This window comes from Anas acuta, chromosome 13, assembly GCF_963932015.1.
Source record: "Anas acuta chromosome 13, bAnaAcu1.1, whole genome shotgun sequence".
Lineage (NCBI taxonomy): Eukaryota > Metazoa > Chordata > Aves > Anseriformes > Anatidae > Anas > Anas acuta.
Window position 1 is genome coordinate 3,466,135 of NC_088991.1, and position 24,805 is coordinate 3,490,939.

Below are 24,805 nucleotides of genomic sequence, written 5' to 3' on the forward strand. Positions count from 1 at the left end.
TGTTTTGCTGAAGGCTTCTGTCACTTGCTAGATTATTGCCCATCATACCTATCTATACCTGTATCTGTGTACCTGTCCATATCTATTTCAATTGGGTTAACAAAAAATTGTTCTAGAATCTACTCCAAAACTGACACTCAGGCAACGCTTATGTTCAACTGCCTGGTTCTGACCGAGTTCCAAACACAGTTTACAAACCCGCTCCTCTCGTTCTGATTCCCCATCCATACTGAGAGGAAGAAGTAACTTTATTCTTATTAGACACTCAGTGAGGAACTTGGATAAGCATCTAAAACATCAAGCCTTGCAGAAATTTAACTGTCTAGTCCACTGTGAAGTAAATTATCGAATTACTGCTCTGTTCAGTTTTATCTACTGCACTGAAATCTATAATTTGCATATATTAACACTAGTTTAAGATGAGTTGTAAACATTTTTTTCAGAAATGCATTAAAAGCAGGTAACAAAGAAACTATTATGAAGTATCCACATTGAATACCCCAGCTGGAGTAGTGCAACACACCCTTCGTGGTGGAAGTAAGTGTCTTTCTGTTTCTTAAGTTCACTCAATATTCTTCACTTGAGACTAGAAACATGGCTTGATGTGCAGTCCTTGCTGTCTGCATGCCAGGTAACATGCAACAAACTCTGCTTGCCTTGCCTCTTGGTTCTACCAGTATGAGCATTCATGTAACCACATGATGAACCAAACCAGGCTGTTTTGGTGTGTGGCTTTTTACTGACTTGCGGTTTATCAGCTTAATCCTTCAACAGTGGCAAACTAGAAACATTTTCAAACAAATAAATTAGCCTACAGCTTATATATTATAGCTTATAGAGGCTATATGATACTTTATACATTATTATACCATATAACGTAGTATCTTTCCCATTTACTTACTGGAACTTGCTCTAAATGAATGTGCCTGGAAACAGAAAATTTCAGATTAAGCAACTATTGCTACTTACTAGAAGTTGACCCTACTTTTTATTAGTGGAATTCTTCAGCTTTTTAGCCTTCTATCCATACCAAATATACTGGTTTATTTTTGACCATCTTTATTAGGGCTTAAATATTACATTCTGATTTAATGGAGGCAAAAGGCTATTAAGGAGAAATGCTCTCCAATTCATGACATGTATTCTTTTTTTATGTTTATATCATTTACATACATGGAATCACTGAATATTGTCTAAAGAAAATAAAACAGTGAGATCAAGACTCTTCTCTGTTCGAACAAATACAAGCTCCAAAAGTTGCGGTGCTGCTGCACTTACAGGAAGAAGTCCCACAACTCTTAAATATACTAACTTTGTCAACAATGAAAAGCCACCTAAAACTATTTAAACTAATATTTAAACCAGCATATACAGACTAAAGGCCTTTTGTATCAACACAGAAAGCACACACGATTCTGTAGATTTTACGTTACTGAAGAACAGCAACTTCAGGACAAAGATCTCTTTCAAGGTATTTTAAGGAACAACAGCTGATAAGTTCTAGTTATTTATTACCCTGCTGGAATTAAAATAACATTTTCCAAAAAGATTCTTATTGTAATGACATACGTCTTAATGTTTTATGACATTTTAGTAGGAAAACTGGAGGAGGGTCTGAATTAGCAAGACAGAGTTTACCTTGTAACAAGAAAACCCCACAGATTCTTAATGAGATGAACAGAAAATATTCTTAGAAAGGGTTCACTTGCTATAAGATGAAAGAGAGAGGATGAATAGAGGCACTGTGCTTTTCTGTATTTCTAGAAAACAAGCATGCATAGAATATATACAATATATACAATAATATTGCAATTTATGTTCTAGCCATGCCCTCAAGTAGGGCTGAGAAAGGCTGTGAAACCACCCCAGCAGCTACCAGACCACAGCAATATTTCACGAGTTCTGTCCAGCAGAAATAAGGAAACACTTCATCCACTCCCAGCATTCATTTCAAAGCCCCACATTTGTTCAACTGCTAACACACAGCACAGTTTATATACAGTCACATGCAAGTAAGAATCCTGAATTATATTTTAGGAAGTGTCTTCATGAACCACTGCATTGATGCGGTCCTTTAAAAATAACCAGGAGAAGGTACAAACCTTTATAAAAGGTGAAAATGGCAGCAATTTGAAAAGTCATATGGAGCTAATAGCGGTCAACTTATATCTCCTGTTTACTTGGCTGAAGCTTCTGCTGCAAAAGGATCTCTCGTTGCTTCTTACAACTGTAATACTCATTTGTTCAGTTTGGGAATATAATTCATTGATCGGAGAAAAGATCTATCACTCTGCTTCAGGATACAGGAGACACTCCTGGGTCAAACGATCCTGTCTCTAAGCTGCCAAACCAGTGAGTTGTCTGAATCTGCAATTTTGAAATGTTGTGACCGCCATCAGCAAATTGCTGAAGTAGCTCCTACAAGATCATCAATTGGTAGCATACCTACAGATTTAAGATCTTCTAACCACGTTGATTCTTAGGATGATCTGGAAATTAGCATTATACTAAACAGAATATGCAGAAGCCCTCTATAGATCATATTTTAGACATCCTGAAATATCTTTTTGCTATTTAACATTGCATAACTGCAGCTCCCTTAAAAGAAACATAGATGACATAAGCTATCTCACTGACAGGGGCATGTGCAGGGATGAATCATTCTTTTAAGGACTAAGAATTAAAAATGTTATCTTTCTCATATTTACACCCCCATCTGTTTTGCATGTAAAGTTTGGGGATCACCCATAACTATGTATGAAACAATCACTTTTTGTACTCAGACATTAGTTTCTGTTTCTCTTTAAAAATGAAAAATTTGGTCATCTTAAAAGATTATTATTGAGGCAATAAAATATCATCTAATATTAATGGTAGACTACCCCACAGAAATAGCTAAATACTATCTTGCACTTCACACTTTTAATGAGTATATTCACAGTCTTTTTTAATAAGTTATTAGAAATGAAATAAAATCAAAAACATCACTATGGTTACTACTAGAAGTAAACTTAGTAAAGCAGGAAAGATTTAGTATTAAAAGTCACTACAGTTTTAAATGCTTGAAAACAGTATTTAAAGACTAATGGTACTTAAAGGGCTCAGAAGCAGGACAAATGAGTTCCCTCAAAAAAGTCTCTTATTGTTTACAACGCACAGTTTCAGCTAAGACTTACTTGTCTGACATTTCATAAAAAAAAATAATAATTCTGCTTATAGGAAAAATGCTGATAAACACCAAAGCAGACTTACACTCAATTCATGAAGAATTACATATCAGAAGGCAAGAAGCCTTTGTCATTACAAGTTGAACAGATAATGCATTTTTATTAGATTTTTAACTACTGTAAAATTAATTCATACTGCTGAGGTTACAGCCAGACACCACCATTCTGATACAGTAGAGCCTCTTACCATTTTAACAAGGAATGAAATTTCCCTTCAATATATATTTGTTATGTGTGTGCGCAATAGAAAGCCTCTTTTTCTATTAAGAATTCCTAAATGTTTAGTAGGGTTAAGTCATGATTACAGTGAAGTACTTGTGAGGTATGTCTGGCATTATGACACATCCACCAGCATATATGACAACTTCAAAAAATTTTCTATCCATTCAAATATAGACTAGAAATGCAAAGCAACAGTCATCCTCGCCGAGATAAGAAGTTCATCTTAAGTTGAGTAACTTACTTTCTCGCATGCATCCAATACCAAATAATTTGGGAAAGAACGTAAGAGTAACAGAATAACACTTCTTCCAGTACACCTTCCCAGAAATAACTCTGAAAGCAGTGTTTGCTTCTTAATCTGTGACTTCTATGCTGCTGTTCCAAGAGAACGCATGCAGGTTTCCTAGAATCAAGCAAGTAAAACAGATTCTGCTCCATGCAGAAGTAGCAAAGGAAAATATGAGCAATCATTTACTTGGCCTCACTGTTTAAGGGCTCTGTGGGCTCTGTGCAGGCCACTTGCTCTGAAAGTGAAGAACGTTTTGGAAAAGATAAATGGCTTGGCTCCTACAATCTACGTAAGGCTGCTTGTTTTGGGATTGCAATTTTTGCAGTGTCCATTTCCAGAGGCATACATCAGACTACCAACTTTCATACTGGAGCATCCTGTTTCCAGAATCAACAGAACAATCTGCCATGTTTTGTTTCTGTAGTTAGCTATGCTGCAAAAGAGGTCTCAGGACCCCATCACTCCAGACAATACCTTGCATGATGGAATCTTAAGACATAACTACAACCGCACAGGGCACTCTTATTTTTAGTGCTTAAATGGGCAAGAAATCAAATCTCCGCTCCACTTTCACAACTCAGACCTTGAAGGCGATGGTAGTTCTAGCAAAATAGTCTCTTAAATCTCTACAGAAAACAATCCATATAGCGTGTAAAACAGTGACTAATTAAATATATGCAAATAATTTAAATGACGTGACTTCTGCTATAGATGCTCGTAATATCAAAGTAATTTTCTTAAAGACATCTGAAATCCTTACCTCCCAGTCCATGTAGTCACATACATCCTCAAAGTTAGTGAGTAGAGACACTGAGCAGAAAAGCCGTGGCAGCTCATCCCTCGTCATTGGGGGGAAACGACTATCTTTAAGGGCACTGTTGAAGACAAAACAGAATTTCAAACTTTTTTTTTTTTTTTTAAAGATCAAGGATCTAATGAATCAACTGAAAAGCATGAAGGACAAAAAAGAAACAAAACAACAACCAAAAAAAACCAACAAAACAAAAACAAACAAAAAAAGACAACTGATGAAGTGATGACCAGTTTGATAACCCAGTTACCGGTGTAACACACTGACCAATATTCCCAACTTGTTCCTTAGACATTTCTTTTAAATTTCTTGGCTGGTCAGTTAGGTGGTATTCTCAGGGTGATTGCTTCCTGAGCTGATTTTGCTTCTGTGACAATGACTTACTAATGAAACACCAGAAAGTTTTGGAAAAAGTTAAAAAAAAACAAAAAACCAACCAAACAAAAAAAAACCCACACAAACAAAGCAACAGCTCTTCTACCTGCAATTTAGTAAATCCCTTTCAAAAAAAGATTAAACCATACAGAATAGAGAGGGAAATTCTGTAGCCTGCAAAAATCAAATGTAGTAAATACAGTAATCAAACTGTAGAATTTAATTCAGTGAAAGAAATCCAAGCAAGCAGAATATTCTCCAAAAAGAATATTGATTATAAATAGGTAAAAACATCCAGGAGTTCTACAGACTTGTAAACCTACAGAACTTGAAGGTGTTCTGCAAAGCAGAGATAATGATTAGTAACATGGAAGCTTGCAAACAGCTAAGATAATCCTCAGGCTAAGGCACGGTTCTATAGACGAACATACATCTAGCGGACAGAATTCCATACCAAGAACTATCTGTGTAGATTCCAGTGCTCCTTGAAAAACAAAGCAGTTAACAGACAGGAAGCAGCACCACTAGTAAGAACATTTGTAAGAACCTACTTGTATAAGTTTGGTTAAGAACCAGTTCAACTGGAAAAGGGAAGGTTAAGGTATCCCATCATTTTTTCTTCTCTTACAATTTTAAATGTGACATACATGAACATCTCCATGATCATCTCCAACAGAAACAGACCTGCTAACTGAGCTTTTTACTAAGTAAGGAGAGCTTAACATTTAGAGAGTTGTTAAAGTACTACCAAGTTCTTCATGTCATATTGTGTCATATAACAATTAGATCATTCTTACTCATTTCACTTGGCATACAACCTGTAGTTGCCGTTAGCTGATACCATTACAGCCATGACGATGGCATTTAGAATATGGCTGAAGTCTCTGCATCAGATACCACCATCTCACGTAAGGAATAGTATAGCTTTATTATGGCATATGAAATAATAGTGCATAAGCAAAAAAAAAAAAAAAAAAAAAAAAAAAGTAAACTTTACCTAGGAGAAATCATCATATGTATAACCAGAAATAGAAATCCCATCACAAGTTAATCCCGTACACTGATGAATTAAGACAGAACCTTTCCTTTTCCAGGGGGAAAAAAAGTCTGTTTTTTTTCAGACATGCTACAAATAAAGAATATACTATTGGAATTACTAGAGGCTCTTCTCCAAGCTTTAGTATTTTTATGTTATAAAATAGATAAGAAATTTAGATTTTCATTATGAAGGTAAATTTGTTATGTAATTAGGAAACAGATGGTGAGTCTATTCTACCAGTACTTAGAGGTACTTCTAAGCAACCCTAGTCAAAGTTGCCATACACAATGAAAAAAAGATGTTGAGACAATAATTATAGCCAAGATAAATTTTTAAACTTATTTATGTAGGACAGGGCTACACAGACATGTGAACAACTGAGAACACTAATGAGATTTAAAGCATAATGCCTGTGATATTTAAGTAACGACTTTCACCGAAGATGTATCAAGATATTCTCCATGATTCTGCTGATGGGATTTGCAAAGCCAGGTTTCTAACTGCAGGAAACCAGACAGTTACCTTTCTCCATTACCTGGTATTTCAGAGCATCATCACAGACCAACTTAAATAGCTACAGCAGGAGAGAAAGGAAAATTTGAGCAGCTAATTCAGCCTTCATATCCCTCCAAATAGGCAAAACATATGTAAGAGTAAAGGGAGGATACTCTGGAACACAGGGTCAGCTCAAACCAGAAGTCCATTTTGCCTTGTATTAAGTAGTAACCAGCAGCAGATGGCAAAAGAATAAATACAAGAACACAATAAATATCCAGGTGGTACTTCCCTAGAAGACTCTATAGGAATCCAGCTGTTTAAAGCTTAGGGATTTTGAGCCAGAGATGGGATATCTGCACTTCTCCATGGGTTTATTTAGTAAGTGCATGCAAGCATGCTCTTGAAATTTCACACCTTTTAAAGAAACTAAAAGGTATGCTCAGAAACCCAAATCCTCTTTTAATTTGATATTTTGATTAAGAAATATCCTATCCAGAGAATCTGTTGCTACTGCAAGTTCACTTACATGCAAATTTCCCTGGTGTACATTCTACCTCTATCATATAACCAGTCTATTTGAATAACTACTGAAAAGCACATGAAAAGACAAACATTATTGTATTAACAAACTGCAAATTCAGTTATCTTATAAAACAACAGTATGCATGGATATTGCCAATGCTTGTTTAATCCTGTTTTTGAGATTTATGTAACAATCTTACCATACTGTAAGTATTTATAACCTTCAGATTTTTTTTTTTTTTGTGGGGGGCACAGCTGGATACTAGTCTATCTAACTTTCACTTCCCCTTCCTAAAGCTGCCAGAATGCACTTGTGAATTTAAACTTTTGAAGCAAAGGTTGTCTACTATGGGTGTAAGCCTGATACCCCATATCATCATCAGTAGAAGCCCAGGCAAATTCCCACTTACTGAAGATCTCCTGCACCATCATTGCCAGATGAGAAACCATTCTCAATTTAACATACTTTAAGTCGTATAGAAACAAACATCATACATCACACGTGTAAGCCACATCTCAAATGCGGTGGTAATACTTTAAAACAAGATGAGTGAATCATGACAAACTTGAATATTGATAAAAAGCTGTGATTTGAAGCCTTCATGTGAACACAGTGGAAGCAGAAAGGCACACAAAGGCAAAAAAAGCCTCAGGCATACACAGCGAACAAAGTAGTTCAATTTTAGTGAAAGCAGAGCAATAGAGTGCGTATCACAAACACTATTAGTAAATTAACTGGCTAATTCTGTTATTCAGTAATATGAAACTAGCTCAAATACTTGTTTTCATGTAACCACCTGATGGTAACTACAGTACTGTTTATCAAACGATAATGCCATTTCAACCACACCTGAAATTGTTTCTTCAGAACTGCTAGGTGCTTTATCAGTACAGCTTGCTGAAAAATTGTTCCGTCATACCTACAGACATCTTTGCACATATCCTATATTAGCACTGCTGCTGCTGAAGATAAGGGAGCAATCTGGCAGAACAAACTGATCAGAGATTTGAATAAAAGTCTCTGATGCGACTGTAACTAGCCAATACTGAATACTGTGTTCCTTCTTTCACCATTTCCAGGTCCCACATTTCAATTTGCTTTCATCTTTTTAAACAGCTTTGTCTCCATTGTTAATGTCAGAAAAACAAAAATTTACCTGAAGCAATTAGCGTTGACAAACAACCAATAGAACATCCTAAAAGCGCTTATTTGTACCATTTAGCTACACAGAAAGGATTCTGTATGCTTATGCAAAATGTATGAAACTAGAACAGTCCAGTAACTCTCTCAGGTGTCAAATCTAGGAAAATTAGCCTAAAACTTAGCAATCCTGTCCTAATGAGTTTTATCTAGATGCATCACATACTTTAAAACCAGGAAACATCTATCTCTTGAGTACTGTATGTTACAGACTGTCAGGCTTCCAATCACTCATCTCTCCATTGCCCCCTTGGTTGAAACTCTAAGTTTCAGATACCTTTTGAAAAACCAAGAGCTGGCCAGCTTACTATCATCTATTCAGAGATAAACCTTCATTTCTGCATTTTTTTAATTGCTTGATTAACAGGAAACAGGTGAAATGCATCCCTTTGGAATTCATCCATAATCCCTGGGCTGCAATTATTCAGTAAGCCTAAACTTTACCTCTGTGGTATTTAATAAGTCACCATCTACTGACTACTCTGATGATTTCAGCAAAACAAGTGGAGGGTGTCCAGTAGACTTCCTCACGGGCAGCTGCTACATTGAGAGCTTAGCTTTTGTACAATGGTTAACAGACGGTCAGAAACGTCAGCAGGTCTCAACACTTACCGAACACAAGAAAGCTTGCACGAGCTTTTACTTTTGCTGTTCCTGTTCTGTGGAGAAAGAATTTCAGTTTCTAGAGACAACAGTTTGGCATATATCATAAACTCTACAAAGACGTACATATGTAAATTCAGACTTTTACCTCACTTTTACTGTTTGCGTGCTTCTTGGTGAGCAATTTAAAAGCAAGCATAAAACACAGACAAGATAACATATGCTCACTTTCCTTAAAAAACTCATTTCTGATCTGATATGTTCAGAAAGAAAAGCCACGATATACTTGCGTGTAGATATTCTCAATTGAAGAAACTTTGTCGTGTTTCTTTGATGGAAGCATAACTTTTGCACTAGTAGAACATGATTTTACCATCTTATTCAGTGCCATGTTCTGTTAATTCTTCTGTTAGAAAGACAAAAGGATTGTATCGGAGCAGAGACTGGTATATTAAATAACAGGTTTTGAAAACAAATTCCATTTTTTTTTCTGTTAAACTTAAAATAAAGGAAGAGTGGGTGGAAATAACCAGTAAAATAATTTGGGAAAATTAAGCAGAGTTCAAAACATCTTTAAAGAAAAAAAAAACTATTTTGAAAAACATTTTCTACGTCATCTGTTCTGTATTTCTTAATGCCCAGAGTAAATTTACATATATTGCTTCTGACTAAATGGAAGTACTTGGTAGTGAAAAGTTGAAAAGAAGCAGTGCCAAGCAAGAGGAATTCTAGCTGGCCAATAAAAGGACATTAGTTTTTCCACATGGGGTTCTGCTTCATGTTAAAAGCAAAGCAGGCAAAGTCAAAATTGAATCCTGTTCAAAGAAAACTATTTTTAGACACAAAATGCATGCACACACATGCACTGCATTTCTAGTCAAATATACTTATTTATGAAGTTTTGTGCATCCTACTAAGACAGATCAAGTAATTGCCAGTCGAGAAAAAACAAAGTATTAATCAACAATCAGGTTTTGTTTTTGTTTTTTGGGCTGAGCTATGCTATACAAATCCCAGCTCCTGCTCAAATGAACTTCATCTGTCCATAAGCTCTCCAGAAATATGTTCTTCAGTAAGTTCATGTTCCGCTCCCCTTTGCATTTGGGCGTACAGGAAAGCAGGTAAGCTTGCAAACTTTGAAGTATTTCAGTGTTTAAAGACACTGAAAAGATTTAAAGAAAAGGAAATTGTTTCAACTATTTTGAGTTATGACTAATAGCATGAAATTCAGTGAAAATTATAATTAAGGCTTATATTCCTTAGGACTACACCTTGTTTTAATAAAATACCATTTCATGGTTCTGAAATAATAGCATGAGCAGGTGAACCAAAATGCAATACATCACTGTGCTGTCCATTTGTATTTTCTGTAGGCCACAGAAATGCTAGAAGAAATAAAAATAGTCACCTTCAGTCTTTAAGAACCTACGGCTCTTAAACATGACGTGGCAGCTTGGTAATAAACAGTAGGGCAGAAATGGGGGAAATGAGAAATACAAATGATTTTAAAGGATCTTTAAAAAGTTTACTAGCGTGTATGCATCACAAAAAGTAGAGAAGGATTTGTGTGGACAAAGGAAGGTAGTGGAAGAATTCTTACTATTTTATTATTATTTAACGAAAGCAATAATTAAATTCCTCACTAAACCTTTTAGTGGACAATCACATCTGCAGACCCAAACTGGATGGAAGTTAGGCAAAACTGGGTCCGGTTGTGTATGTTACTGGGAATTACTTTCAGGGCTTTAACATCACATAGTGGGAGAAGATGCAAAGGAAACACTCAAGCACGGGGCATAATAAAAGTAATACTCTACTTTTAAGGGAAGTGTAAATGAGGCAGAGACATTAAGTGACTCATGCAATTTAGGAGGCTTACACAGTGAGTCAGTGACAGAATCAAGAATAGCATCCAAGATCCCTGACTCCTACAAATCTTTCTGTGACAGCTTCTTTCACAATCTGCTCAGTCTACAGCAAAGAAATATAGATCCCTGAACATCAATAAAAAGAGAATGGATAAAATTAAGTAAACTAATATAATTAAAAATAATTTTTCCTTTTTTTTTTCAGTTCACTCTACTACAGACCATTTTTTTCTTAATTAACCAGTTTCCTATACAGAGCACAGATAAACCAAACCATATCTTTTTGTCATCCAAAGTAAACAACAGTTCTCTAAATACCATCAGCACAGTGATGAAAAATAGGTTAAAGATCTGACTTTACAAACTATTGCCCTCTCCTGATAAATATTAGCACTACTTTTACATGGTAGGCAAAGGAGTGAAACTTGAAAACCCTTTTCATTCAGCTCAGTAAGTATAACCCTGATATTCTCGATGCTTTCATCAAGAGAAATGTGAGGTACCTTAGAAAATACATTTTACAAAGAAATGGGCCCATGTCAATAAACTGAGCCCAAAGGGCCTACATATCGTTCTTCGGTTAATTCAAAACATCCTGAAATTAATGAGTGGCAAACTCACTGAATTTTAGGTAACAGCAGTGAGATAACAGCGATAAGAGACAATTAATGACAGGATTTCAAAAAAAAGTTTGTTCCATTGCAGGCTCATTGAAGTTAGTTGAGATTTTTTACTTTTTCAGCTTTCATATAACTTAAATAGGAAGAAATTACAGAGCACTTAAGGAGGTCACCGACATTTTCCTGGTGAAAATCAGCTATCATAACTCAGTTTGGCAGAAAGCTAGCAGCTTCCAAGTCACAATCTGCAATTAATTTTTAAGTTAGAAAAACATGGCAGAGTATACTCCTCTTCAGAAAGAGGAATTGTGGTGAATAAATTCTCTTAGCTTTCCGTGTAAGCGATCAGACAGCCTAACAGACCTTACGTGACAGCCCTCTAGCTTTTCTACATCACCAGCAGAGATTTGCCAACTTAAATGGAGATTTCAAGCCGTGATTTACATGCATTGTCAAATCACTTGAATGCAGGGGAAAATAATTTATTTATATTGTCATTTTTTATTTTTATTTTTTTGTTAAGACTGCAAAATTTCCAGGAAATAAAACAACTGTGAATGACGTGTTTTTTTCCTGAACCCTCCCTTACATTTAAGAGACAGAAAAGGAAAGAACAACATTTATATTTCCTGCACATTATGTTGCTAAGTGGCAGTCATGGAGTAAAAAAGAATAAAAATAAGGAAATACACTTGTTGACATTTTGGACAGAAATAATTCTCTGAAGTTCTAATTTTTTGGCCTAACTAATTAGCACAGCGCAGCAGTGTTTCAGATAGGAGAAATAAAAAATAGATCTGGCATTTTGGCTCTTCAGTCAATTTTTCTAAGTCCGGCAAACTAAGGTGTGCCAGGAAATCTCTCCCCTAGTCTCGGTCTCGCCTCCCCCCACTGGCTTCACGCTTCCAGCATTTGGATCCAGTCATCTGGTTTCAGAGGATGATAGAATATTCTGATACTCTATTTTAGACAGTTATTTTAATTTTGAAAAGAATAACATTCCTCTAAGAGACAACTCAGAGTATGTACCTAAATTAAGTGTTTAGAAGAGTTCATTAGAAAAGGCAACCTCCATTCATTGACTGGATAACACAATTAAGCCTCTAGATTAGGCAGCCAGACATGCCTCAAATAAGCTGTCTTATTTTATTAATTTTTGTCCCTAGAATTTCTCAACTCTCTGGTATGTGTGGAAATTGTTACCAGTGTTGTTAATAGGCAATTTGTCAGCAAGGCTGCAGCAGTCACCAGACAACACTAAGAGAACACACACATCTGGGTAGGTCGAATTTACCAAGAGGCACTCAGCTTTCCTTGGTTTCTTTTGTTGTTGTATAGGTTTGTTTTTTTTTTTTCCTTTGAAGTGTACAGGATTGAATATTGTCAGATTTCTTGCAGATGGTGTATCAGTGGTATTAGAGACATAAATACAATACACTGAAAAATTTAATAACAACTGTGAAGAGCAGACCCAGATACAGAAAGAGAAAAACTTCCCAGTGTTCTATTTCAAGCATTTTCCTTCGAGAAAACTTTGGTTTGTTCAGAATATCCTGAAGGACAAACCAATATACAGAGTTTTTATTAGCAGTTTCAAATTGCTGAGTGACAAGGAAGAGAAGAACCCCTGGGCAAAAGAAGAACCATCTACCAAAACGAGAGAAACCATTATTTGCTCACTTCAGTAATTTTGGAAGCTGCTCTCCCAGTCGCGTAACAGTGACAAGGACAAGAGCACAACTAGGTTTCCAATGTTTTTTTTTTTGTTGTTGTTGTTTTTTTGTTTGTTTGTTTGTTTTTTTGTTTTTTCTTCATTCAGATGCCAAAGTATTTAAAAACTTTATCTAAAATTTCAAGGTACCTGATCTTCTTGGTTGGCAAGTCATTCATCTACATCTAACCCTGACACATGCTAAAAGAAACAAAGGACAAGGTTCTGCATCAGTACAGCAGCTGCCTGCAGAACAAAGCAGCGGTAATTTATGGCTTCCCACACGGGACGCTGTCATCCCTGGGTTTTATGACAGAGGTGCCCAGCTGTGCTATGTGTTAAAATTAGAGCTGTGCATGTCATGTCAAAACGGCTCATGGTACAGAACAAAAGAGAAGCGACTATTGGTGGCGATGACAGAACCCAGCAAAACCTTAACAATCCCCACCTAATGGGCCTCCTCCAAGAGAACACTGAAAAAAAAGTAAATGTAATAAAGGAAAAGTTAAAAGCCGTGTTAAAAACTATATATATTTTGGCTGCAGATCAGATTTTTGTCAACATTGTAGCATTGCACTTGGAATTCCTACAAGATCTATTTATACAAATACTAATTTAAATGTATTCAAATACACAAGGAATAAAAATAATAATTCAGGGATTTTGTTTGGAGTATTCCTGAAACCTGAACAGAGGCAATTAGGATATACCACAATTAACTGTTTCTGTATCATCATCTATGAAGATAAGTACTTTAGCACCTGTTCCTCACGCTATACAAACTCATCAATAACTTTATTTGTGCAAAATCAGTTCCATCAGTTCACTAGGTGGAAATGATTTGACAATCACCTCTGGGCCCATCTGGTCCAGCCCCTGCTCCAGCAGGGCCACCCCAAGCAGGGTGTCCAGTGCCATGTCCAGCCCCTTCTGAAGGTCTCCAAGGAAGAGACTCCGCAGCCTCTCCAGGCAGCCTCTGCCAGCACTGCAGCACTGGCACAGCACGGAAATCCTCCCTGATGTTCAGACAGAACTTGCAGTGTTCCAGCTTGTGCCCATCACCTCTTGCCCTGGCACCAAGTGGAGCCTGGCTTCATGCCCTTTGCACCCTCCCTTCAGGTGTTCATAGACATCAGTGAGGTCCTCCCCGAGCCTCCTCCTCTCCAGGCTGGCCAGTGCCACCTCTCTCAGCCTCTCCTCGCAGCAGAGGTGCTCCAGGCCCTTCAGCATCTTGTGCTGGGCTCTCTCCAGTGTGTCCATGTCTCTTTGTACTGGGGGGCCCAGAACTGGACCCAGTTCTGCAAATGTGGTCCCACCAGCACTGAGCAGGGGGAAGAACTCCCTCCCTTAGCCTGCCGGTGATATTTTGCCTAATGCAGCCATGAACACCGAGAGCCTTCTTTGCAGCAAGGACACATTGCTGGCTTTTGTTCAACTTGCTGTCCATCAAGACACCCAGGTCCTTTTCTGCCAGGCTGTTTTCCATCTGGGAGGCCCCAGCATGTCCTCGTGCTGGGGTTGTTTCTCCCCTGGGGCAGGACTCCATACTTCTTAACCTTCATGAGGCTGCAGTCAGCCCATTTCTCCAGCCTGTTGCGGTCCCTCTGGACGGCAGCACGAGGGACCGCACATTGTGCCATCCACATACAACTGAAAAGCAAACCATACTGGAGCTGCTGAAAATGTTCTGCTACCTTGTTGGTCTTCCCCCAAACAAGTGCTGTAGTTCACTTCCTACCGATGTTTAAATCAACAAAAGAGGTACTTCTAAAATATTTCATAGTATTTCTAAAGACTCTAAAGAAGACCCATGATTTGCAGGCAAATCCTTATTTTAGTTATTTTAATCTCATTTCCTGCACGGGCTATCTTGACTCACAGTACATGCACAGGTCAACTCCATAGCACAGATGGAACTAATGTGGTCTGGGATAATTCAAAATTGCTTCTCAAGAAGTCTGCATTCAATGGGATTATCTATTAAGACATGCAGCTAGTGTGCATCTGCGTAATGCCCAGTGTCTGAAAATCCTGGAGGTTTAATTACTGCTGGTTCTTCAGCTGAGTCTGACAATCTTACACAAATGCCAGGTGCAAATGATTGAACTCCTTGCTTTTTATCATTACAAAATTTCCCATACGAAAAGAAAGCTCATAACCATAGAAGCTGTAAAAACTAAGGCTCACATAAATTTTAAAAGAGCTTTTTAGAAGAAAAAAGAATAATAAACATGTTTCTTCTACTGCTGAGACACGAACACCTGTTAACGACAGTCGTTAGCTAGGTGATAATGGTCTCCACCAGGCACGGTGCGCTCTCCAGGAGGTCGGTATACACCCAGACCGAGTACCCGTTAAAAGAATGCAGCGGTTCAGGTCACCGGATGCAGGGAGTGTCAGAGCCTGCTGCTGCCATCGGCGGGAGGCAGAGACACTGCGTGCGTCAGGTGCGAGCAGGTGGATGACCTGATCCGCATGGTGGCGGAGCTCAAGGAGGAGGTGGAGAGGTTGAGGGCCATCAGGGAGTGTGAGCGGGAGATAGACTTGTGGAATAACTCCCTGCAGGGCCTCAAGGAGAGGTACCGGGGTGAGATACCCCAAATGGGGGTGGACCCCCTGCCCTGTCGCCGTCGGGCAGAGGGAGGGGATCTGGGAGTTGAGGAGGAATGGAGACAGGTCCCTGCTCGACATCGCAGGCGATGCCCTCCCCTTCCGGCCCCACCTTCCCAGGTGCCCTTACGAAACAGGTTTGAGGCCCTAGAGATTGAGCAACAGAGCAACCAGCAACTGAGGAAGAGGTAGAAAGTGTTCCCAAGAGGATGCCTAGGGCAAGGAGGTCGACTCCACGCCTCAGGACTGCCTCCACCAAGAAAGACAGGAGGGTGATTGTTGTGGGAGACTCTGTCCTTAGGGGAACAGAGGGTCCTATTTGTCGGCCTGACCCTACCCATAGGGAAGTCTGCTGCCTCCCTGGGGCCAGGGTCAGGGACATTGCGAAGAAAGTCAAGCGCCTGGTACGGCCCACTGACTACTACCCGCTACTGGTCTTTCAGGCTGGTAGCGATGAAGTAGCAACGAGAAGTCCGAAGGCGATCAAAAGAGGCTTTAGGGATTTGGGGCGACTACTTAGAGGATCAGGCGCGCAGGTTGTGTTTGCCTCTGTCCTTCCGATAGGGGGGATCGAAGCTGAAAGGTGTGCTGTTCACATAAACTCGTGGCTTCGAGACTGGTGTGACTGGCAGAACTTTGGGTTCTTTGATCACGGGAAGGTCTATGCTACACCGGGCCTGATGTCACCGGATGGGAAGGGCCTCTCTTGGAGAGGGGTAAGGATCTTTGGTCAGGAGTTGGCAGGGCTGATAGATAGGGCTTTAAACTAGAGTCGAAGGGGGAAGGGGCTAAAACCAGGCACGCCGGTGAAGACCTAAGGGATGGTACGCTAGAATCAGAGGGGCTGTGTGCCAGTGAGGTCCTTCGGTCAGATCCACAAGGTGCTGAGTGTAAGGAGACGCACCTGAAGTGCTTCTACACGAACGCACGCAGTATGAGGAATAAAATGGATGAGCTAGAAGTACTGGCCCAGTCCCGCAACTACGACATCATCGGCATAAGCGAAACCTGGTGGGATGAGTCCTGTGACTGGGGTGTTGCGATAGATGGTTACAGGCTCTTCAGGAGGGACAGGCAGGGTAGGCGAGGTGGTGGGGTGGCGATGTATGTGAAGCAGGGGCTGGACTGTGTGGAACTTCAGGTTGGCGATGGCAAAGTTGAGAGCCTCTGGGTAAGGATCAAGGGACGAACGAATAAAGGGGATGTCGTTGTGGGAGTCTATTACAGACTGCCTGGCCAGGACGATAGCGCCGATAAATTATTCTTTACAGAACTAAGAGAGGCCTCGAGATTAACTCCCCTTGTCCTTATGGGGGACTTCAACCTGCCAGACGTTAACTAGGAGTGCCACACAGCTGACACGAGCAAGTCCAGGAGGTTCATGAAGCACCTAGATGATAACTTCTTGGTGCAGGTGCTAACGGAGCCAACTAGGAAAGGTGCCCTCCTAGACCTGTTGCTAGAAAACAGAGAGGGTCTGGTGGGAGATGTGGTGATTGGTGGCCGCCTCGGTCATAGCGACCATGAAGTGGTTGAGTTCAAAATTTACGGTGACAGAAGGAAAAGTGCCACCAAAACCTCATCCCTAGATATGGGGAAAGTGGACTTCAGGCTGCTCAGGGAACTAGTCAGCAAGGTCCCCTGGGAAGCTGCTCTTGAAGGCCTCGGTGTCCACCAGTGCTGGTCATTCTTTAAGCGATGCCTCCTAGAAGCACAAGATCAGGCAATTCCTAAATATTGCAAGTCAGGCAGGCGGGGCAGGAGGCCGGCGTGGCTGACCAGGAACATTCTGATGGAGATCAGGCGGAAACAAGAGCGTGTTTCGCTACTGGAAGGAGGGCCAGGTGTCATGGAAAGAATACAGGGATGCTGTTTGTGTTTGTAGGGAGAAAATTCGTGTGGCTAAAGCACACCTAGAGTTGAAGCTGGCTGTGTCCGTGAGAGAAAATAAAAAGGGTTTTTTTAGATATGTGAATGGAAAAAGGAGAACTAAAGAATACATAGGGCCGCTCCTTGATAGGGAAGGTCTCCTCACAGACAATGACATAGGCAAAGCAGAGACGCTTAACGCCTTCTTTGCCTCTGTCTTCAATGCCGATGATGGGCTTTGGGACCCAGGGTGCCCTGAGCTGGAGGACCAGGACGGTGGGGATGACAAACTCCCAACCGACCCTGAACGTGTGCGGGATTTGCTACTCCGCCTGGATCCCTACAAGTCCATGGGTCCGGATGCGATTCATCCCCGGGTGCTGAAAGAGCTGGCGGACATCATCGCGGAACCTCTCTCAATTATTTTTCAACGATCCTGGGAATCTGGAGAGGTCCCGGTAGACTGGAAGCTGGCAAATGTTGTGCCGATTTTCAAGAAGGGTCAGAAAGAAGACCCTAGCAATTACAGGCCTGTCAGTCTCACGTCAGTGCCTGGTAAAATCATGGAGAAGATGGTTCTCGAACTTATTGAGGTGCACCTGGGGGACAAAGCAGTCACTGGTCCCAGCCAGCATGGGTTTGTGAAGGGTAGGTCCTGCCTAACTAACCTGATTTCCTTTTATGATAAGATCACCCATATGGTGGACCAAGGGAAACCAGCTGATGTGATTTTTTTGGACTTCAGCAAGGCTTTTGACATGGTTTCCCATAGGATCCTACTGGACAAAATGTCCACCATACAGCTAAATAAAAACATCATACGATGGGTGAGCAATTGGCTAACGGGCAGGGCCCAAAGGGTTATGGTGAATGGGGCTGCGTCAGGCTGTCGGGCGGTCACCAGTGGGGTCCCTCAAGGCTCCATTTTAGGGCCGGTACTTTTCAATATTTTTATAAATGATCTGGATATAGGAATAGAAGGTATTTTGAGCAAGTTTGCTGATGACACCAAACTTGGAGGAGTTGTGGACTCTGTTGAGGGTGGAAAGGCCTTGCAGAGGGATCTGGATAGGTTGGAGAGCTGGGCGATCACCAACCGCATGAAGTTCAATAAGAACAAGTGCTGGGTCCTGCACCTGGGATGGGGAAACCCTGGCTGCATGTACAGACTGGGCGATGAGACGCTGGAGAGCAGCCTAGAAGAGAGGGATCTGGGGGTTGTGGTAGACAACAAGTTGAATATGAGCCAGCAGTGTGCCCTGGCAGCCAGGAGGGCCAACCGTGTCCTGGGGTGCATCAAGCACGGCATCACTAGTAGGTCGAGGGAGGTGATTGTCCCGCTCTACTCTGCGCTGGTGCGGCCTCACCTCGAGTACTGTGTGCAGTTCTGGGCACCACAGTATAAAAAGGACATGAAACTGTTGGAGAGTGTCCAGAGGAGGGCTACGAAGATGGTGAAAGGCCTGGAGGGGAAGACGTACGAGGAACGGCTGAGGGCACTGGGCCTGTTCAGCCTGGAGAAGAGGAGGCTGAGGGGAGACCTCATCGCAGTCTACAACTTCCTCGTAAGGGGGTGTCGAGAGGCAGGAGACCTTTTCTCCATTAACACCAGTGACAGGACTGGTCACTGGTCACGGGAACGGGGTTAAGCTGAGGCAGGGGAAGTTTAGGCTTGACATCAGGAGGGGGTTCTTCACGGAGAGGGTGGTTGCACACTGGAACAGGCTCCCCAGGGAAGTGGTCACTGCACCGAGCCTGTCTGAATTTAAGAAGAGATTGGACTGTGCACTTAGTCACATGGTCTGAACTTTTGGGTAGACCTGTGCGGTGTCAAGAGTTGGACTTGATGATCCCTAAGGGTCCCTTCCAACTCAGGATATTCTATGATTCTATGAAATATTCCTTCATGATCTGGATTCTTCCATGTAAACCCTGTTCATCATTATGTCGAAATAACGTCATACTAATTCAAGTCATTATGTCCATATAATCTTTTACTGCTGTAACTTTCCAACAAAACAATGAACACTTGTATGAAGAGATCCGTAAAGTTCAGGAGAATGCTGTGTATGCACTGTTATGGCAGTAAAGTGGAAAAATATGATCACAGAATTCGTAACTCCTACGATCTGCTCTCATCAGCAAACATAACGCAGTTGGAAATAGAAAACTGACAAAGCACTATTGCAGTGTTCTGATTACATTAGTAAGAGTCAAGTTTCTATGGCTCCAACAGCCTTACTGTTTCCTGAAGCCAAAAATCTTACCCTATACTGCTTTCGTGGTTATAAAGGAATTATTTTTCTCCTTGGACGTGAAAAAAAGAACAAACAAGTTAAAGACTCTGCATTTTTCTCATTCTGTTTTAATCCCACTGGAAATGGGGGAATCATTTTGAATTACTGTAAAAATGTCCTATTACACAGAAAATCATTTTTTTTTCTTACTTAAAATTAACCTAACTTAAAGATGTAGGCAGAGCTTCAGTAATAAGGTAACAGATATGCTAAACTCAAGCTCTTCACCTAGCAGGTCAGTAAGACACAGAAGTACGGTTTGTAACATATTACAGCACAAAGCGTGCAATTACTGTGCATTCACCCAGGCCTAGCAAAAAAAAAAGGCAGAACTGCTATGCTCCATGCACTCCATGCTTCTGCAACCGGACAGCGTGAGCTAGGAAGTCCACGCTCACACTTGCCTGTCCTCCCAGTGGCTCAGCAAGGACTTTGAACAGCATTTTCTGACTGTAGCTGGACATGAGGTAAAGCAGCTGTATGTGCAGTTTCCTTTTAATTGGCAGCTTCTTTTCTGCCTCTTCCTACATTCTCCCTCGCCCCTCACAGGATCTCTCATCATGCTGGGATAATGAGGACAATAGAATTCAAAGCCATGACAGTTTGTGTGTCAGCTTCATGCAAACATTCATGAAACTGAAAGATGTCAATTGCCATGGAAATGTCCTGTTTTGATATAGGAAAAGCAAATCCACAGCGCTTAAAATAATCACACAACGTAACACAGAAAGCCTACCACCCTCATTTCAGATACTTACTAAGTTGTGTAAGTAGACTGACCAGGGTTTGGTGTGTAGGTTTTTGTTTGGTGAACACATCATAAAAGACCAGTCAAAACTCTGAGCTCCAACTGGACTAAATTTTAATGTCACTAAAGGGCTCTCCAGCAGATGGCAAAGTTTAGGTAATTGACAAAAACGAACTGCTCAATTAGATTTAGGACTGTTAAGCTCGAGTAACATTAACCACTCAAATCCCTAAGTACGTGACAAGTTCCTGGAATTCTTTACAGCTCCATTAGTTCTCTCACTACTGACTAACAACTTTACCCCAAAACAGATACTGGATTCAAGACAACATATTTAAGGCCACTTTGTTGCTGAGTTCAACCCCCACTTAATCAATCGCAAAATACTACTCACCTCTAGAGAAGCGTTCAAGTCACCATTTTAAAAAGTACAAGTTAATAAAAAATATTTTCAGTTCTTTATGCATTTTAAAAAGTCTCATCCTAAGCAGATATGTAAAAATGTTACAAAACTTCTCAGCAATGCAATGATGCATAAATATATGAATATAATTTGAACATTTACATGTTCAATTTCCTGAGACCTCTAAAAATAGGTTTTGTTTTTGTTATACTGTTGAAAGCCTGGAACAGCAGAGTACCAAGTATTCTCAATTCTATCTCTGGAAATACTATAAACTGTACTTCTACATAAAAATATGAAGTAGCCGCATTTTTTTTAGTTGTTAATATCCTTCAACCAACCAGTTCAGTTAATGCTGCAGATGAAATTTAATTAATCTCCATTTTCATACTGTTTATCACAAATACAGAAACTGTGTTCTGTGGTCAAAATCCGCAGTTATGGACAAATTACATATGATCAGCTTAAGAACAAGGAAAGCAAAAGGCATGTTGGAATACATAGTAGCTGAATTAAAAAGGAAAAAAAATCACATTCACTTGAGCTGTTGCACTACAACAGAAAAAGAGATGAAGACAGTGAAATAACATGAAGATACTGATGAATGTAGTCTGATAGCTCACGGTGCACGCTGTCTTAGAGACAGGAATATGACTCCTCATAATACAGGGAACAGAGTAACATCCAGGCTTGTTTCCTAAGATGTGCATTTCCTTATTCTCTCTACTTAACTTCGATCATGTTTAAAACTTCTTTTTTTGTGTGGTGGTAGTGGTTTGTTGCTTTTTGTGTGTTGTAACCTAAGTGCAGTCTCTTAGACATACTGTGAATATATACGGCAGCTACAAAGAGATGCAAATGTGAGTGCTGTCAGCATAAAGATTGGTGTCTGAGCTCATGGCATCTTACTAATTCTCAGTGTTTTTGTAAATATAGTATAAAAAAAGGCACAAGATGGATCCCTTGTGGCATATGATATGTAGTAAGACCTTTGGGAAAGAAATAGCCACTCCTTATTTCATGGGAACGCGTAGGCACAGAAGAAAGCATTTTGGTTTCTAGACACTTCCTCCTGCTATCTTGAAGCCACTTTAGAAGTGCAGGCATGACAATTGTTGCATTAGGACAAATCTTAATTTGTTATTAAAAACAATAACCAAGGACTCTCAAAATTTGTTTCTTTGTGCACTTGTAGGCTTTTATTTTATACAAAAATTTCATTAACAGATTAAGTTATGATTGCTGTATGCCTCCATAAATCACCAATCCAAAACCATGCATCAGATATATAAACCCATTCTATACATTTGGAGGCTTTGCTGTCTGCATGCTTCCATCCCTTCCTCCTCTTCCACACACAGGTAAACTTCTTTTTTCTCTTTTTAGCAACTCTGTGACTTCTGTCTCAAGATAGAAGTTCATTGTTTCATCCCTGTATTCCTTCTAGCTTTCTGCCATAAGTCTGTCTACTTCGGGTGGTAAACTCAGTGCCACCTCCAACATACTCAGCTTACGGAGGTGACTGGATAGGGCATTCACAAATCACTATCTCCAAGGTCAAGACACCCAAAGCAACAAAACCTTTGCAAGCTCAGCTAAACATTACATTCAGTTCCAAGTCTGCCAGCTGTCACTCTGTATGTGTCTTCTACTCTAAACCAGACTTTGAGTAGCAAATAAAAAAAGCTGGAACAAAATGAAAAGAAGTTCTGAAATGAAGAACAGGCATAGTTCAGGTTATGCTAGACTATATCTGTCTGCAGCCTCAAAAACTGCAACATAAGTAGTCAAGGAATCCATTTAACATTACATATATTTTAAAATTCTTCTCAACTACAGAATAAAGGATCATTACAAACATCTAAGTATAAACGTAAATATGTTTGACTATAAGATTAAATGAAATGTGGAATTTATGCTTACTAATTAATTATTTCATATAATATCCTCTAAGAAGCCAAATTCTTCTTCCTTTGAAGGTAATGGGAGTTCTGCCATTCACTGCATTAGAAGCCTGAAACAGCAAATAATTTTATCTGTTCAGTTCTTGTGCTAACTTTGCTTTAAAATACTGTAATGTCTTAAATCACTTATATTATACATATATAGTTACAGAAGTTTAACTGAGCAAATTATCCCAAGAGCAACTGAGGTTTGATTATTCAATGTTGAATAAGGATAAACACAAAAATGGTTTATACTTAATTATATTCATTACAGCTACAATTCAACGTACCTAAAGTGTTTAATATTTGAATGAAAATAGGTTTCATCCTCTTTTAGAAAAAGCAACTCACAAATGGCTCACCTCCCGCATATCAGCAACACTTTACTCAGTTTTGTGAAACTCTACATAGCAGTTCTTGTAAACCTACATTTGTGAAAATACTTATGTATTGCAGACTTCCACAAACCTGAAGACAATTTGTTGAGTGAGAAAAGAGAAAGTCACCCTTTCAGTATCTGAAAAAGCAGAACACAAAGAAGGGGTTGCTCTAACAAACGAGGCTGCATGCAGTGCAGAGACCTCCGCAGACAAAGCACAGCTGCTGCTCTTTGCAATGAGGGATTAGCAGTCTAGGTCAAAGGAAAAAAAGCCTCTCTGTAGCTAAGTGAGCAAACTGCAGAATGCATCCTCAGCATGGATGAGAAAAGGCCATCTCACCAGCTTGCAAATTGTGTAGAAGCTTCTGGGAACAGAAACAAAACCAGCAACAGTTCTTTGACAGAACATGTAAAAATGATTCTGGTGAAAAGCAGAGATACCCCCATTGGAGGACTGAGGTTGCAGTGACCTTTCAGTTATTTTAAAATTATATTTCCCCTTTTCCCTCCTGTGTGTTCATAAATATAAGCATTTTTTCTTCACAGCAGAACCCACATACTATCTGTGGGGCATTAGCAAAAACATCTGGAAATAACTAGCCGAGAGATAACAGAAAAATCTTTTAATTGTCTTTCATAAGAACAGCCCCCTCCCTCTCTTTTATTTTATTTATAATTTTAAAACACAGACATTCGAGTCTCTATCAACCTTCATACAACTGAGTCAATACATTTCGGCTTTAAACATTTTTGGCTTCCATTTTTTTGGCACTTCAGTTGAATGAAATATAAGCCAATATTTGAGGAAAAAGAATTACTGATGTTCTGATCAACCGCTAGATATACTTCTTATTCTAAATCATTCCCACTTCAGCCACTTTTCACACAGGGAAAAAAAACACATCTTCTAAACTGAGACACATCACTTGAATACCAGTGTGAATGTATTTTTAACCTGGCTTTTGTTTAAGAATGAAACACCAAAATCGTTCCTAGCTGTTAGGCTGGTGTCCAAACTGGCAAGTGAATTGTATGCTACAGGTAGCGTGGGATCTATTGCAGTTTGCGGTATTGCAGAAATAAAAGTCATTAGAATTACTTAAGCTAGAAGTACCAAAGAGTTGTACTGTTCAGAAAACCAAGAGCTTTTCTTCCTTTCCCTGTCAAAGGAAACCAAATAAAATTTAATCAACTGAGAACTCGATAAAAAGTAAGAAGGTGTAACATTATTAACTTTAACAAAGTCACACTTCCTTGCTGGTACAAGTTTAATAACCCTTATTTGAGACACTGATTTACACAACACCTAAGTAATTGCCATTATCACAAAGGCCTTTTTCAGTGACACTGGGCCTGCAGCTTATGACAGCTGGGGAATTTCCCAAGAGCTGTGCTCAGGCTCATCAGAGCACTCCTTAACATCTGTACAAGTTCCCTAAGTTCTTGTGGGAGTCATTTATACGTGTACTTGTCCAGCCTGACAGACTGCGGGCATGACTGCTGGCCCTTTGTTACAAGTAATATGCAGTGAGAAAAAACATTATACCATTGCATCAGAACAACAAAC

General features: G+C 39.8%; 1 protein-coding gene across 17 annotated transcripts in view; it reads right to left on the reverse strand.

The window, feature by feature from the left end:
• Window positions 1-24,805, reverse strand: part of AMMECR1 (AMMECR nuclear protein 1) — a 112,493-nt gene that overhangs the window by 13,153 nt on the left and 74,535 nt on the right. For 9 of the 17 annotated variants that reach the window (XR_011101079.1, XR_011101083.1, XR_011101080.1 and 6 more), the window contains one exon: window positions 4,499-4,613. Coding sequence is in view for 7 of the 17 variants with exons in the window: in XM_068697127.1 (XP_068553228.1) it covers window positions 4,499-4,613 (115 nt within the window). In the remaining 10 variants the exon portion in view is untranslated. The other 8 variants (XM_068697128.1, XM_068697133.1, XM_068697136.1 and 5 more) reach the window with 5 other exon arrangements.